The 14,397-nt window shown below is 29.5% G+C and overlaps 3 protein-coding genes across 3 annotated transcripts in view; all 3 read left to right on the top strand.

Moving 5' to 3' along the window:
• Nucleotides 1-8,604: 8,604 nt before the first annotated feature.
• On the top strand, nt 8,605-8,946 carry Phum_PHUM502020 (uncharacterized protein; the record flags this gene model as incomplete). The annotated part of the gene is made up of 2 exons (XM_002430809.1): nt 8,605-8,655; nt 8,707-8,946. The coding sequence occupies 2 exons, from the start codon at nt 8,605-8,607 to the stop codon at nt 8,944-8,946; spliced, it is 291 nt and encodes a 96-aa protein (XP_002430854.1).
• A 313-nt stretch (nt 8,947-9,259) lies between these two features.
• On the top strand, nt 9,260-11,824 carry Phum_PHUM502030 (uncharacterized protein; the record flags this gene model as incomplete). The annotated part of the gene is made up of 1 exon (XM_002430810.1): nt 9,260-11,824. One exon carries the CDS (start codon nt 9,260-9,262, stop codon nt 11,822-11,824), a length of 2,565 nt encoding a protein of 854 aa, XP_002430855.1.
• A 918-nt stretch (nt 11,825-12,742) lies between these two features.
• Phum_PHUM502040 (Acrosin precursor, putative) overlaps nt 12,743-14,397 on the top strand; it is a gene marked incomplete at both ends in the record, with an annotated part of 2,659 nt that continues 1,004 nt past the window's right edge. Inside the window, 6 exons of the mRNA XM_002430811.1 lie at nt 12,743-12,887; nt 13,109-13,306; nt 13,388-13,688; nt 13,764-14,021; nt 14,114-14,248; nt 14,316-14,397. The exon at nt 14,316-14,397 is cut by the window's right edge and continues 5 nt beyond it. Coding sequence (XP_002430856.1) covers nt 12,743-12,887; nt 13,109-13,306; nt 13,388-13,688; nt 13,764-14,021; nt 14,114-14,248; nt 14,316-14,397 — 1,119 coding nt within the window. The remainder of the gene's footprint in view (nt 12,888-13,108; nt 13,307-13,387; nt 13,689-13,763; nt 14,022-14,113; nt 14,249-14,315) is intronic.

Here is a 14,397-nt window from a genome sequence, read left to right on the forward strand (position 1 = left end):
ATCACCACCTGTGATTACCTTCTTCACGATATTCGATTTTTTTTTTTTACAAAAATAAATATATCAATATTTATTTTAATGGGTGGTAATAATAATAATAATATGAATGTAACGTGTTTTTTTTTTAAATCGATTTTAAAACATTACGAAAACTTTCTGCTGCCACGATACAATTTTAATAAAAAAAAAAATGCGGATTAATTTAAATCGATCGGCGGTGGTATTTTTAATTACGTTTTAATTCTCGAAGTAGTTTTTTTTTTAACCGCCTTCTTGCAATTAATTTTTTGTTTTTACGTATTTTTCTCCTGACACGTTTATTTACGTACGCTTAGATTTTTTCTCCTCTTTTTTCCGATCCGAAATCTAAATTATAGGTTTTAGAACATGTATGTATACATATATATATATATATTTTTTATCGCTTCCAACTTATTTTATTCTTTTTTTTTTTTTTTTTGAAAAAATTCCACATGTTTTTCTATCATCATCATCATCATCGTTATTATTATTATTATTACTAATTTTTTTTTCACGTCTATAAAAAATCGACGAGTTTTTCAAGGAAAAACATATTATAATGTTATCATACGTATAAAAAAAAAATCAACTCGTTTTAATAATAATAATAATAATGATGTGTAATATTTTTTATGTTTTCGAAAAAAAAAAAAAAACGTGGCAGAAGAAAATACACATTAAGATGGGACAAATAATAAAAACAGAAAAAATCCGCGTTGTAGGTTGAGTGTGTGTGTGTGTGTGTGTGTGTGTATGTACTCCTTGGTTCTTACAAAGTTGAATGAACTATTTTTCTCTCTCTCTCTCTTTCTCTCTATCTCTCTCTCTCTCACTCTTTTTAACTCGAGATCCGAGCTGTTATTATGGCGCTTGTGATTTGTCATTAAAATACATTATTATTATTATTATTATTATTATTACGACGTTTTTTTTTTTTTCTTTGAAAAATGGCGATGATTTTTATTCGGACGTTCGACATGTTCGAAAACGATTTTAATTATGTATTATTACTCTATGATTTTCACCCTTTAATTTTTCTTTAATTAATAATTCTCATTCATTTGACATAACAGAATTTCGAAGAAAAATTATTATTATTATTTGCAAACGTTATTATTAAAACGCGCGCGTAACAACAACGACGACGACAAATAAAAGCCGAGATTTAAATGGGTTTCCGTGGTTTCAAAAAATGGTAAACGTTCGATTTTTTTTTTTTTTTTTTTTTATTTTATTTATTTCGAGACTTTCAATCAAATCGAAACGAGTAAATGATAATAATGATGATAATAATGATAATAATAATAATAATAATAGGAAAAGAAAGAATTGAGAAAAGTTATAATAATGATAAAATAAAACGTAACAGTATTTCGATCACGAAATTTTTTTTTTTTTTCTGGAAGTTCTATTTACACGTTCATTTTTTTTGGATTCATGACATGTGGAAATAAATGATTTTTTTTTTTTTTTAATGTTTTCACGGTTGATTTTATTATACGTATTCGAACGTGGCAGGAAGAACTCGAGTGTGATCATTTAAAAAATGTTTTTTCTGCCATTTTTTAATTTTTTTTTTTTTTTTTTTCGATTTTTAAGAAAATATTACACGAGTATCAATTTCTAGTCGAAAAATTATTATTATTATTATTATTATTATTATTATTATTATTATTATTATTACTATTATTATTACGTTCGGCTTTCAAAAATTTAAAACGCACGTTTATTTATTTATTTTTATTTATTTTTAAATAGAAAATCCATCATGGCGAAGGTCAATGTTATTAACTTATACGTTTTTGGTTTTTTCTTTTTTTTTTTTTTTACATTAATCTTTAAATATTTTTTTTTTAAAGTAATTTAAATCTTTCGTTTATTATTATTATTATTATTATTATTATTATTATTATTATTATTATTATTAACATTCGTCAAATTTTTTTTTTTTTTGTTTTACCTACAATTGTATGATGGTTAAATTCTTGTTCGAATACGGAAATATTTAATTTGTAAAAAAAAATGTAATGTAATGTAAACGATTATTAACCCATTTTTGGATTTTAAATTGAGATTGAAAATTTGTTTAAATATAAAATGAGTCGAAGAGAAAGAGAGATATATAGAGAGAGAGAGAGAATGATTGGGAAAAAGAGACAAAGGAAAAGGAATAGAGAGAGAGAGAATGAAAGGCAATGTAAGAGGTTTAAGACATACAGAGAGAAAGAGGCAGACAAACAAGATAAAAAGTATAGAGAGAGAGAGAGAGAGAGAGAGAGAGAGAGAGGCAGACAGACAGACAGACATACAAGATAAAAAGCATAGGAGAGAGAGAGAGAGAAATACGAAATATAAGGCATACAGAGAGAGAGAGAGGCAAAGTATTGGACATACAGAGAGAGAGAGAGAGAGGCAAAGCATTAGGCATACAGAGAGAGAAAGAGAGACAAAGTAAACAGTATAAAACATAGAAAGAGAGAGAGAGAGAAGTAGGATTAAAACAAACGTGGGCAAATGTTTTTAAACAATTTCTCGTATATTAAATTTCAAATGACCAAATAACAATTTACATTATTATTATTATTATTATTATTATATTTAAACTCGCCATTTTTTCTTTGTTTAATACTCGGTTGAACATTTTTTTTTATTATTTTGAATCGATTATCATTACGGTTAATTTTTTTTTTTTTTTTTCATAAGTTTAACATACCCATTAACATTATCGAAAGCAAACGATTAATTATTATTATTATTATTATTAAAGTTCTACCAACGTAAATAATTAAAATTTTTATCGACCTCAGTGAGTTTAGTTGGTAACAATTTATTATTATTATTATTATTATTTTTGCTCGTGTAAAAAATATATATATTTTTTATCGTTATTATTATTTTAACAAAAAAAAAAAATTTTTTTTTTATTTCTTTTCGTACCTGCGTGCAATAATAATAATAATAATAAAAATCCGTAATTACACGCATTATATTACACCGCATGTGCGTGTACGTGTGTGCGTGTGCGTGTGCGTGAGTATTCTTTTGTCGGATTTTAAATCCCGAAAAATTTGCGGTTTTTTTTTTTTTTTTAAACGGTACGAACGCCGAAATAAAAGAAAAAAAAAATTTTTTTTTTTTTTTTGAAACCATAGAGTAAATAAATCGACGCGTTCGATATTCATTTAATTATTATTATTATTATTATTATGAACGTTTAAAAAAAAATAATTAACGAACGATCAATCAAGATCATTGAATTTTTTTTCTTGTAAAGTATTCGACTAATCACCGTGTAATTGACCTTAGAAAAAACGTACGAAAAAAAATTAATAATAATAATAATAATAATAATGATAATAACCAAGGATGGTAATAATAATATTCAAAAAAAAAAAAAGGGAAAACGATGACATTGTTTTACTATTATTATTATTATTTTCTGACGGTCAGTCCTTGACAGATAGTCGTGTAATATATGAGATTAAAACCTTTGTTTATTTACTCTATGAAAACCAAAAAAGAGAATTTTTTTAAAATAATGTAATTTTAATTTTCGAAACGAGCAAAAAAACAGAAAGAAAAGAAATTAACCGTAATTAAATCATAGAGTAATTAAAAACGTTTTTTAAAAAAAAAAAACTAATTATTTAAATATGCGTTAATAATTTTTCTATGAATAATAATAATAAATTTTACGAATAAACCTCCTATTTCTTTTTTAAAAAAAAATGGTGGGGGAAGGGAAGCCATGCAACATAAATAATAATAATAATAATAATAATAATAATAATAATAATAATAATAATAATAATAGTAATAATAATAATAATAATAATAATAATAATAATAAAGAAAGTTAATAATGGACATGGACGATTGATTGGTGGTCATGATACATATGGTGGTCAAGGGCATTAACATTTAAATACCCATTGGCAAGGCAAAGAAAAAATTTTAATTAGAATTATTAATTAATTTTTTTATTTATTAGTATTATTATTATTATTATTGTTCTTGTTTCATTCGTTCGTTAACCTCATCGACGAATTCATTTAAAACTTGTAAAAATTTTTTAAAACTTACTCAACGAGTACCTACCTATACAACAACAACAAAAATGTCGATGATGACGTAATGAGTGTCGTTTTTAATATTAATACAAATTCTTTTTGAATATTTTTATTCGAATTAAATAATTTTCTTTTATCATCATCATCATCATCATCATTATTATTATTATTACCATCGTCGTCGTGTTTATTTATTTATTTCTTTTTAAATTGAACAAAATGGCGTATTTCGTTTCGTTTTAACGTTAAAAAATTTTTTTTATTTTTAAATTTGCTACCATTAAATGAAATTTTCGTTACGAGTGACGTCAATTAACGACGATTCGTCTTGTTGCCATTTAACGTTTTTTTTTTTTTTTAAATGCGTGAAATGCGACGTCATTTTAATGCGTGCAAAATGTAACCGTCAAAAATTTTTGCGAAAATAAAATAATAATAATGATAATGATAATTAATAACTTTGAAGAATTATCATTATTTCATTATTATTATTATCATTATTATTATTATTATTATTATTATTATTATTATTATTATTATTAGTAGTAGTAGTAGTAGTTGCTGTAGTAGTATGTGTACCCCTTAAGGGTAAAAAAAAAATTAATAAAATCATTTCCGGTGAGAATGGAATTCGATAAAAAAAAAGTCGTATTGTGAGGATTCGTATCATTTTTAAAAGGTCAAAGGTTATACAAAGAGAAAAATTAATTTCCGGTGTGAGAATACCTAAGCGATACACTGAATTAAAGGAACAAATACTTTAAAGTTCGTTTAAGCTTTAAGTTTTATAAAATATGAACACAATTTTTTTTTTAATGACAAAACAAACAAACAAACGAACAAACAAAAAAAATTAATTACAATTGTAGTAAAATATAAGGAAAAAAAGGATAGTGTTACCGTTAATATTAAAAATTCTCACATTTTTTTTTTTTGGTTTAAACAATAAATTGAAGAGGACGAAGACGACATTAAGTTGAAATTTTTTTTTTTTTTTGTTATTGTTTACCGTTTTAAACGTTTTTTGTGATGGTGTCACGTTGTGGTGGTGGAAGGGAGGGATTAAAGTGAGTAGAAAAAGACAAACGATATGAAGAATGAAAATGAATAAGGATTTGAAGGTGAAGAAGGAGCTGAAGAAGAAGTTGAAGATCAATAAGAGGAAGAAGTGGAAGAAGATGATGTGATGAAGAAGGAGCTGGAGATGATGATGATGAAGAGGCTGAAGAAGAAGATGATGAAGAAGGAGCAGAAGAAGAAGAAGAAGATCATGATGAAGAAGGAGCTAAAGAAGAAGAAGAAGAAGCTGGAGATGATGATGATGATGATGATGATGATGATGATGATGAAGAGGCTGGAGAAGGAGCCAAAGAAGAAGAAGATGAACAGATCAAACTTGAAATTTATTTAATGGTCGGTGTTAAAGAAGAATTTTTTCAAATCCATCGAACATCTTTTTTTTTTTTTTTTTTTTTTTCAAACTCGTCTGACTCGTCGGGTTTTTAAAAAGCCATATTAATATATCATCGTCTGCAACGAGGAGCCATTTTTAAAATTTTTTTTTTATTATACTTCTCATTATATTTAAAAATGAAAAAAAAAAAAAAAAAAAAAAAAACGGATTCACGTCGTGAAATAATTTAAGGTACAACATCGGAAGTCACGTAAATAATAATAATAAAAAGCGGTTCTCTCTATCTCTCTCTCTCTCTCTCTCTCTCTCTCTCTTTTGTCTCAACGAAAATAAAGAAAGAAGAAAGAAATTATGTCTTTTTTTTTTTTTTGTTAAGAGGTCACAACGTGGTGCATGTGACAAAATCTAATGGAAGCTCAGGTATGCGCGGTTTAACATAATTTTTTTTTTTTTTTTTTTTTATCGCGGCGTTTGTTGCATTTGAATTAACGGTTTTTTTTTTTTTTTGTTTTTTGTTTTTGTTCTTTAAAACGTTTGTCTATCCGTGCGTATTTATATAATGCATAATGCGTGTGTTAGTGCGTTAGTGCGTGAGTGCATGCGTGTGCTTTTATTAATTTCCGTATTTATTTAATAGTCATATTAAACAAAAAAAAAAGTCAAAATGGCGAAGATCGTAAAAAAACGTGTTTTATGTTGTTATTTTAACGCTTAATCACCGGATTTAATAAAAATGAATTTTATAATAATAATAATAATAATAATTATTATTATTATTATCACGTCGAAGGATTGCGAAAGATGAAAATCATAAATTTTATTAATTGATCGGTATTAATAAGAAGAAAAAAAGGTTGAGAAGTGGATGACTATGAAAATTTTCGTTTTGTAAATCGAAATGAGGCACCGTTTCCGGTCGTTCGATATATCCGACGAATATTTTTTCAAAGGGAGAAAATGCGGACTGGAGAGGAAACAGTAGACTGGATGAATGTTTGAATTTTCATCGTGGTAGAAGAAAACCGGAAAAAGAAAACTATGACACGACGTTGCGTGACACCGATCCGACAAAAATCTTCTCTGGAATTCTGGAACGTTAAAAAAAATTCACCGATTAAAAAACACTTAAGATGTTATTCGGAGCAAAATGATTAACCGGAGAATAAAATTTACTTTAATTTATTTATCGTTTGTTGAAACAAACGGCGGCGGCGCGAAGCGTGAAATTGTTCTTGTTGTTGTTGTTGTTGTTTTAGTCCGATTATAATTTTAATAAGAAAATTAAAAACTTTTTTCGCGTAAATAAAAAAAAAAGATTCGAATTTGGAGGGGGAGGAGTTGAAAGTGGAGGAGGAGGAGGGGAAAAGAGGGGGAACCGTTTAAAATTTTATAATTGGTCGTTTGTTAGTTAACCGACAAAAAAGGGGGCGGGAAGGGAACGAAAGGGAGGAAGGGGGGGGGCTAAAAATGACTCCTCATAATTTATCTTACGTTTAACGATTTAAAGTTAAAAAAAAAAAAAATTTACGATTAATATTTTACGTCGCATTACGAACGAATAAATTTGTTTTTTTTTTTTTTTTTGTTAATTTGGCAACCTTGCAATTTGACAAAAAATTTAATTTGAAATTAAAGTGGCAGGAGAATTGAATTTTAATTTTAATTATTTCGCACTCGTAATTTAATTAAAAATAAATTTCACACAATTTCGATTCCGTTAGTTTATTTTTTTTTTAAATAAATAAATAAATAAAAGTTATTAATAATAATAATAATAATTATTATTATTATTAGTAACAAAAGGAAAAAAAAGGTTTTTTAACCGAGAATAACGAATAAATTAGTCCGAATAACTGTTTCAAACAAGAAAAATTTTATTAAATAATAATAATAATAATAATGATGATGATGATGATAATAATTAAACGTTAAACGAGTTTTCCGAATTAATTAATTACTCGAGTAATTTTTTAACACTCTTTTTCTCTCTCTCTCTTCCCCCCGCTTACCCTCTACTACTACTACCACTAACACCTCTTAATCCGCGACGGGAAAAGTTAATCCGTTAATCCATCATAGAAAGGATGATAATCCCCGGGAAGGGGGTGGGGAGTGGAGGGGGTTTACGTGGGACGTTATAACGTTAATTTTATAAACAATTTTTTTTTTTTTACATAATATTGTTTTGTCTTCTGCTTAATTATTAAAAAATTAATTTTTTTTTTCGGAAAATGCGAAGAAGGGATTTAATGTGTGTCAAACGTTCGATTATTATTATTATTATCGTATGAAAAATCGTTGTTGAATGCGGGTTAACGTGGATTTAATGATTTCGAGAAAAAAAAATTTTTTTCTTTTTTATTCTATTCGGCGACGGCGACGAGGACGACAAACGAGAACAAACGACGACAATTTTGTTTTTCCCCCCGTTTGTTGTTAACAAACACACAAATTGAACTTTCGTTTGTTTTCGTGAATTGATAAAAAAAAAAAAAATTTATTTATTTATTTATTTACGTTTTCGTTACGGTTTATAATCAGGTCACATAATAATAATAATAATGATATTAATAATTGATAAATTGTGTAGAGTGGTAAGGTCAGGTAGGAGGTACCGTTGGTTAATCGAAGGTTGATTATTCATTTAAATAATAACGAGAGAGAGAGAGAGAGAGAAAAACACTTAAACAATTCTTGTGGTCAAAGTTGACCGACCAAACGAAACTATTTCGTAAGTGAAATACTTTATACAGTTATTAAATAATAATGATAATAATAATGGTAATGATAATGATAATAAATATATCGATGTAACCGTTATAATAAATAAAAATACGTCAAATTAAATTTTTTTGTCCCCCTGTGGAAGTTTTCGAAACGTTAAAAACGACGTGCGAATAAATAAAATTTGACGTGGCGATAGACTCACGATGACAAAGACGTAACGAACTTTTTTAAAAATGTGATTTTTTTTTCTCACTCGTGTAAAGAGACAATAATAAATTTGTTTTTATAAATTTTCTTGTGTCGTCTATTTCCACGTTAAAATAAATTAAACAAGGGGGGAGGGAAACGTTACGGGTAATTATATCTCACGAAATGGAAATAAATCATCATCATCATCATCATTCAGATGCTGAATTCGAATCGGTTTTGAGATTTTTGTGACGTAATAATGACGTAATATTTTATTTTTTCCAGGTGTACGACGACAGACTTCATCCTCACGGCATATCGACAAGTTCAAATTCATCATGGACGTTTAGCAATAGTCACGATTATCCAAAGCCAAGAAAAGGAAGACTTTGCGGAATATTTTTAATAGGAGCCGTTTTAGTGGTTGCTTTATCGGTTATTGCAATAGGAGGTTTAGCATTTTACATAGGAGGTAAACAAACAACAAACAAACAAACAAACATTTTTTTCTATCCATTAGCGTAGTATGATTTTTTCGCGTACGATCTTCTTCTTCTTTTTCTTTTTAGTCGTTAAAACCGTTAAAAAAAAAAACGTACGTAACGTTATTATTTACCATCGAACGTGACTTGTATACGAAAGAACATTACAGTAAAAAATAATAATAATAATTTTCCGTTGTTTTTTTGTAGAAATTTATCAACGGCCTCGATATCATTTATTAGTTTTTATCTTATGACGAAATAAAAAACAAAAATGTTTTCACGCTCGCCGAAATAATAATAATAATAATAATATCCGTTACGTGTTTTTTTTTTTTTTTTTTAAAGGTTATTCAATGGAAAGGCGTCAAGTGAACGATTACGATGACTCCAAAGAAAATGCTCGTGCCAACACGCAGTATTCATTAAAAGAATATAAATCTAGTAATAAACAACAACAACAACAACCGATAATTAGAAATTCGGCAAAAATATTAGGAACGACAACGAAAAAAACAATTGAAAAAAAGGATTCGAAACGTATACCATCGGGAGCCATATTGGGAATATCAAAAACAATGCAAAAGTTTAACGAAGGAGTTAAAAATGGACAAAAAATTGATGAAACGACAACGATTGGTTACCCGTCAACGGATTCCATTTCGAATACTGAAGGTTTAAATGGCGAGGAAGAAGATGTTAAACCCGTCGTCGTGTCGAAAGGTATCGAAATCGTGGAAAAAGAATCGTCGAATAATGAAAAGGAAGAAAGTGACGAAGAGTTTTTACTAGTGGAGGAAACAGGCGATGCGTTTGTCGAACAATTTCGAAACGGACATGCTCGACCTAATTACTCAACTGCGAGCACAACGACATCGACAACCACCACCACCACCCCAGCCGCCGCCTCTACTACCGCTTCTACCACTACCACTACGACCGTTTTACCAAATACATTTATTCCTAAAAGAGATTATTCTGATGAACCGTGGAAACCTATAATACCACCATATCGAGAAGCCATTAGAATCAGAAATTCTTATCATGAAAAATATCCGGAGAGAGTTTTCGAACAACACCAACACCACCACCACCACCACCCACACCAACAACAGCAACAGCAACACGGTCCCCTATCAAGTTCACCTGTTAATGATGATAGTTTGATAACATTTTCTAAAAATTCATTCGAAGAAAATTTAAGAATAAGTCCCGAATATGCGGGTTATAACAATGATAATAATAATAATAATAATAATAATTTTATGATAAAAAAAAGTGAAGAAAATAATTTCGAAAGTGAATCGGATTTGAAATATCAAGATTTTTTTTTAGGCGCGACTCGAACCGACGAAATGGAAAAAATAAAAAAAAAAACGCCGCCGGAAATTGTAACGGCTCCGCCAGGTGTTTCAACAGGTTTCACCGGAGAAAGCAATGATAATTTAACAATGTCTATAATATCGTCTTATAATCTGAACAAACAGAGTGATGAAAAATACGGTGTCGTGTCAATAGATAAAAAATCATCTCAAATGAAATCGGAAATAAACGTTGTTAAAAATGATGGAGATGTTGAAAATGTTACGTCGTCTGTTGTTGTTCCACATTCGAAACCTCAAACGACACCCAAATCTGCCACGATAAAAGCAGTTTTAAAAGTGGAAGAAGTGGAAGAAGAAGAAGAAGAAGATAAAGAAGAATCGCCGTCGCAGAGTTTCAATAAAAAAGATGAGAAAAAAAATTATTCGAAAATTTACGAAAGTTCAGATGTGAAATATTCGTCACATTTTACTCCGATTTCTTTGGAATTTCCTGTTCCGACATCCGAAAGTGTAAGCAGAAAAAATTACACGACCTTAGAAAATGGAAAAGGAGATAAAATAGAAGAAATAATTGATAATTCTCGATCTTCGTCGTCAAATTTCAATCTCGATTTACCGGATTTACCGATATTGAAACAATTTCAACATCTCGAAAGTTTGTTTAAAGACATGTCGAAAACATCGTCGGGAAATTCTGGCGTTCAAAACGTATATTCTCGAATTGACGTGGGAAACGAAACGACGATAATGATGACGAGATTTCCAGCACGTACTAGACCGACAACGACAGTGAGTTTTAAAAAAGAAGATACGATATACGTGGAAGTAAGCACAGTGTCACCAGAAAATTCGACGAGGAGAAAAATAATGACCGTTAAACCCTCGACCGTTATAAAAGGAGAAGTTGAAGTCGTATCGGGACCCGTTAAAAAACCGTCGGAAACGATGACAACGGAAACGCCTAAATTAATAACTCTTTTACCCGTGAGATCAAACGTAAACATGATGAGACCACTTCGTCCAAGACCTAAATCAAACGTACGAAGTACCTTAATAATAACAAATAGAAATTCTAAAATGAATTCGGGTTTTAAAAACGAAGAAAGACCGGCGGAAACAACAACAACGACAAATGGCCGCCGATCTTCACAAAGAGAACACGTCATTAACGACAAATACGGAAAACGTTGGGTATACTATCCATCGTATAAACCGACATCCGAATCGTCGCCGACGAACGATAAGTTATACATAGTGACACCCGAACCTAAATTAGAGGAGCGAAAGGATGATTTCGAACTGGAGGAAAAATTTAATTTCACGGAAAATCTAACGACGGTACCCATATATAACACGATAGAAACGTTATTAAATTTAGACAACAGGAATAGGAATTCTATTGGGAAAAACAAAACGTCGTCGTCGACGTTGTCATCCACGAACAAAAACAGAATGGATAACATGGTTAGGAAAAACACGTCGGATATTGTCCAGCACATAGTTAAAATAATGGAAAACGTAGCCATATCGACGGGAGATTCAAACCAGTCAATAATTAAAGTGAATCAAACTCTTATGAATAAAACAAGTGAGTGATTAATATGTTGTTTATATTTTACATTTGGTGACCAAAACAAGAGAGAAAGAGAGAGAGAGAAAAAAGGGGCCCCGAAAATTTTACGCGCGCTTTTTTTTTTCTCTTAGCCGTTGGGGCCTTGATGCATAAAAACCGCAATGAAATCGGTTTGTTGCGTTTTATTTATTTACTTTTTCTCTCTCTCGATTTTTATTTATTTCTTTTCTTTTCGTTAATTTAAAATAATAAATTGCATGCGTGTGTGCGTGTGTGTGTGCGTGTGCGTGAGAGCGTCGAACATTCATTCATTCATTCATTCATTTAGATTTTAATCTCGATTCGTAAATTTACGTCATTTCCGGGTTTATATTTCGCGAATTCTAATTTATTTACTACCCCTTTTAAAGTTGTGACGTCATAAAAAAATTGAATCGACCAATCGTAAAATTGTATTTAATTCAAATGATTTATTCTCATTGGTCGAAATTTTATCAGTTAATTTTAAATCGGCTAATCAAATTTATTTATTTATTTTTGAATTTCGTTCCGTTACAGTTGAAAATTATCAACGGGTTTATCAAAATTATTCTGATTTTACGGATATTATTAATTGTAAAATAAAATGGGGGGAGGGGAGAACGAGGGGAAAACTGGGGGCGGGGGTGAGTATCAAAATAAAACTCGCGTAAAATTTATATACATATATAAATATTTATTAATTGTATTAAATAAATTATAATTTTTTTTTTTTTAAATTTAATTTTTATGGTCGCCTTGCCTAATTTATAATTTTTTTTTCGATGGATCGATCGATCGATACATCGATCGAGATAATCAATACGTCATTACGAGAATAATTGCGAAAACGAATTTAAAAAAAAAAAAAAAAAAAAAAAAAAAAATTAAAAAAAAATTTAAATTCAGCTAATCGTAACGAGATGATGTTTAATGGCGGAACGAGGGCGACGACGACGACGACAAACGTTTCGGATGGGGGACCACCAACGAAGATGTTTTCATCGCATTATAAATTAAATCAAGCAGGGGTACCAATATTAACAAAAGTACTTAACAAAGCGCCAAGTTTTAAAAATACGAAAAACAATACAACGACTAACCCCATCATTAATAATAATAATAATAATAATGATGATAAAAGTAAATCAACGTTCGATCGTAACGTCACGACGACGATACATAATAATAATAATAAATTAGGTGAGAAATATTTTTGTTAAGAAAAAAAAATAATATTTATATATAATTTATTTATTGGGAAGAGCAGACGAAAATTTTTTTATCAGGTTGTAATAATTGTGGAAATTACACCGGATGTACGTCATCACCGCCTTATAAAAAATGCGATCAACACATCGATTGTCCGGATGCATCCGGTGAAAAAAATTGCACGTGTGCAGATCATTTAAAATCACAAAAACTTTATAGAAAATTATGCGATGGAATTGTCGATTGTTGGGATTTTACAGACGAATATAATTGCGGTAAGTTTGTTTGTTTGTTTGTTTGTTTGTTTTCCCGTTTGTTCGTTTGTATTAATTTATTTTTTAAATGGATAAAACAAGAATGGTGCAAAGAAGAATTTCTATGTTCGAATTCAAAAATGTGCATAAAAAAAAGTCAAGTTTGCGACGGTACAAACGATTGTCCCTACGGTGACGATGAAAGACATTGCGTGACGGTATCACCAACGGAAACGGAAGCTGATACATTTGCTTATCATAATTCCGGTTATTTAATGGTACGAAAAAATGGAAAATGGGGTAAATTATGTATAGATAATTTTGATACAGTATCGGAAAAATCTAAAACAGGTTGGAAAATATCAGATTTGGGAAGATCAGTTTGTAAAGCTTTAACATTCAAGTAAGTTTTCCTAACATTTAACAAACAAACTCACCGGAAGTCGTTTAAAATTCTTTGATTTTTATGTTTTTATAGGGATTTCGATAAAGTCGAAAAATTAATATCGATACCAAACGAAGGAAGAATCATGGAAAACAATAATAATAATAATAATAATAATAATGATAAATATTACGAACTTTCTTATCAGGATTTATCGAAAGATGGACAATCATCGAGAAATTCGATATTGGGCTATCACGAAACTAATTGCGATAATAAACAAGTTGTTAAAGTTACCTGCACTGATTTAGAATGCGGATTGAGACCACAGGCCACGAGTCAAAGATCCAGGTACCTGAAACAGTAATAATAATAATAATAATTAATAAAATTTAAAAAAATGATTTTAAGTTTAACAAAAATAACAACAGTCGTCGTTCTAGAATCGTCGGTGGTGGTAATGCCGGCCCTGGTTCATGGCCATGGCAAGCTGCTCTATATAAAGAAGGAGAATTTCAATGTGGTGGCACTCTAATATCGGAAAATTGGCTTATATCCGCCGGACATTGTTTTTATCAGTAAATATTATTATTATTAATATACTCGTCATCGATTGTTGTTATTGTTTGTAATTTTCTCTTGCAGCAATTTGGAATCTTATTGGGTTGCAAGATTGGGCACGTTAAGGACATCGTTTTATTTACCATCACCCTACGAACAATTACGT

The sequence above is a fragment of the Pediculus humanus genome, genomic scaffold (genome assembly GCF_000006295.1).
Source record: "Pediculus humanus corporis 1103172108269 genomic scaffold, whole genome shotgun sequence".
NCBI classification, from domain to species: domain Eukaryota; kingdom Metazoa; phylum Arthropoda; class Insecta; order Psocodea; family Pediculidae; genus Pediculus; species Pediculus humanus.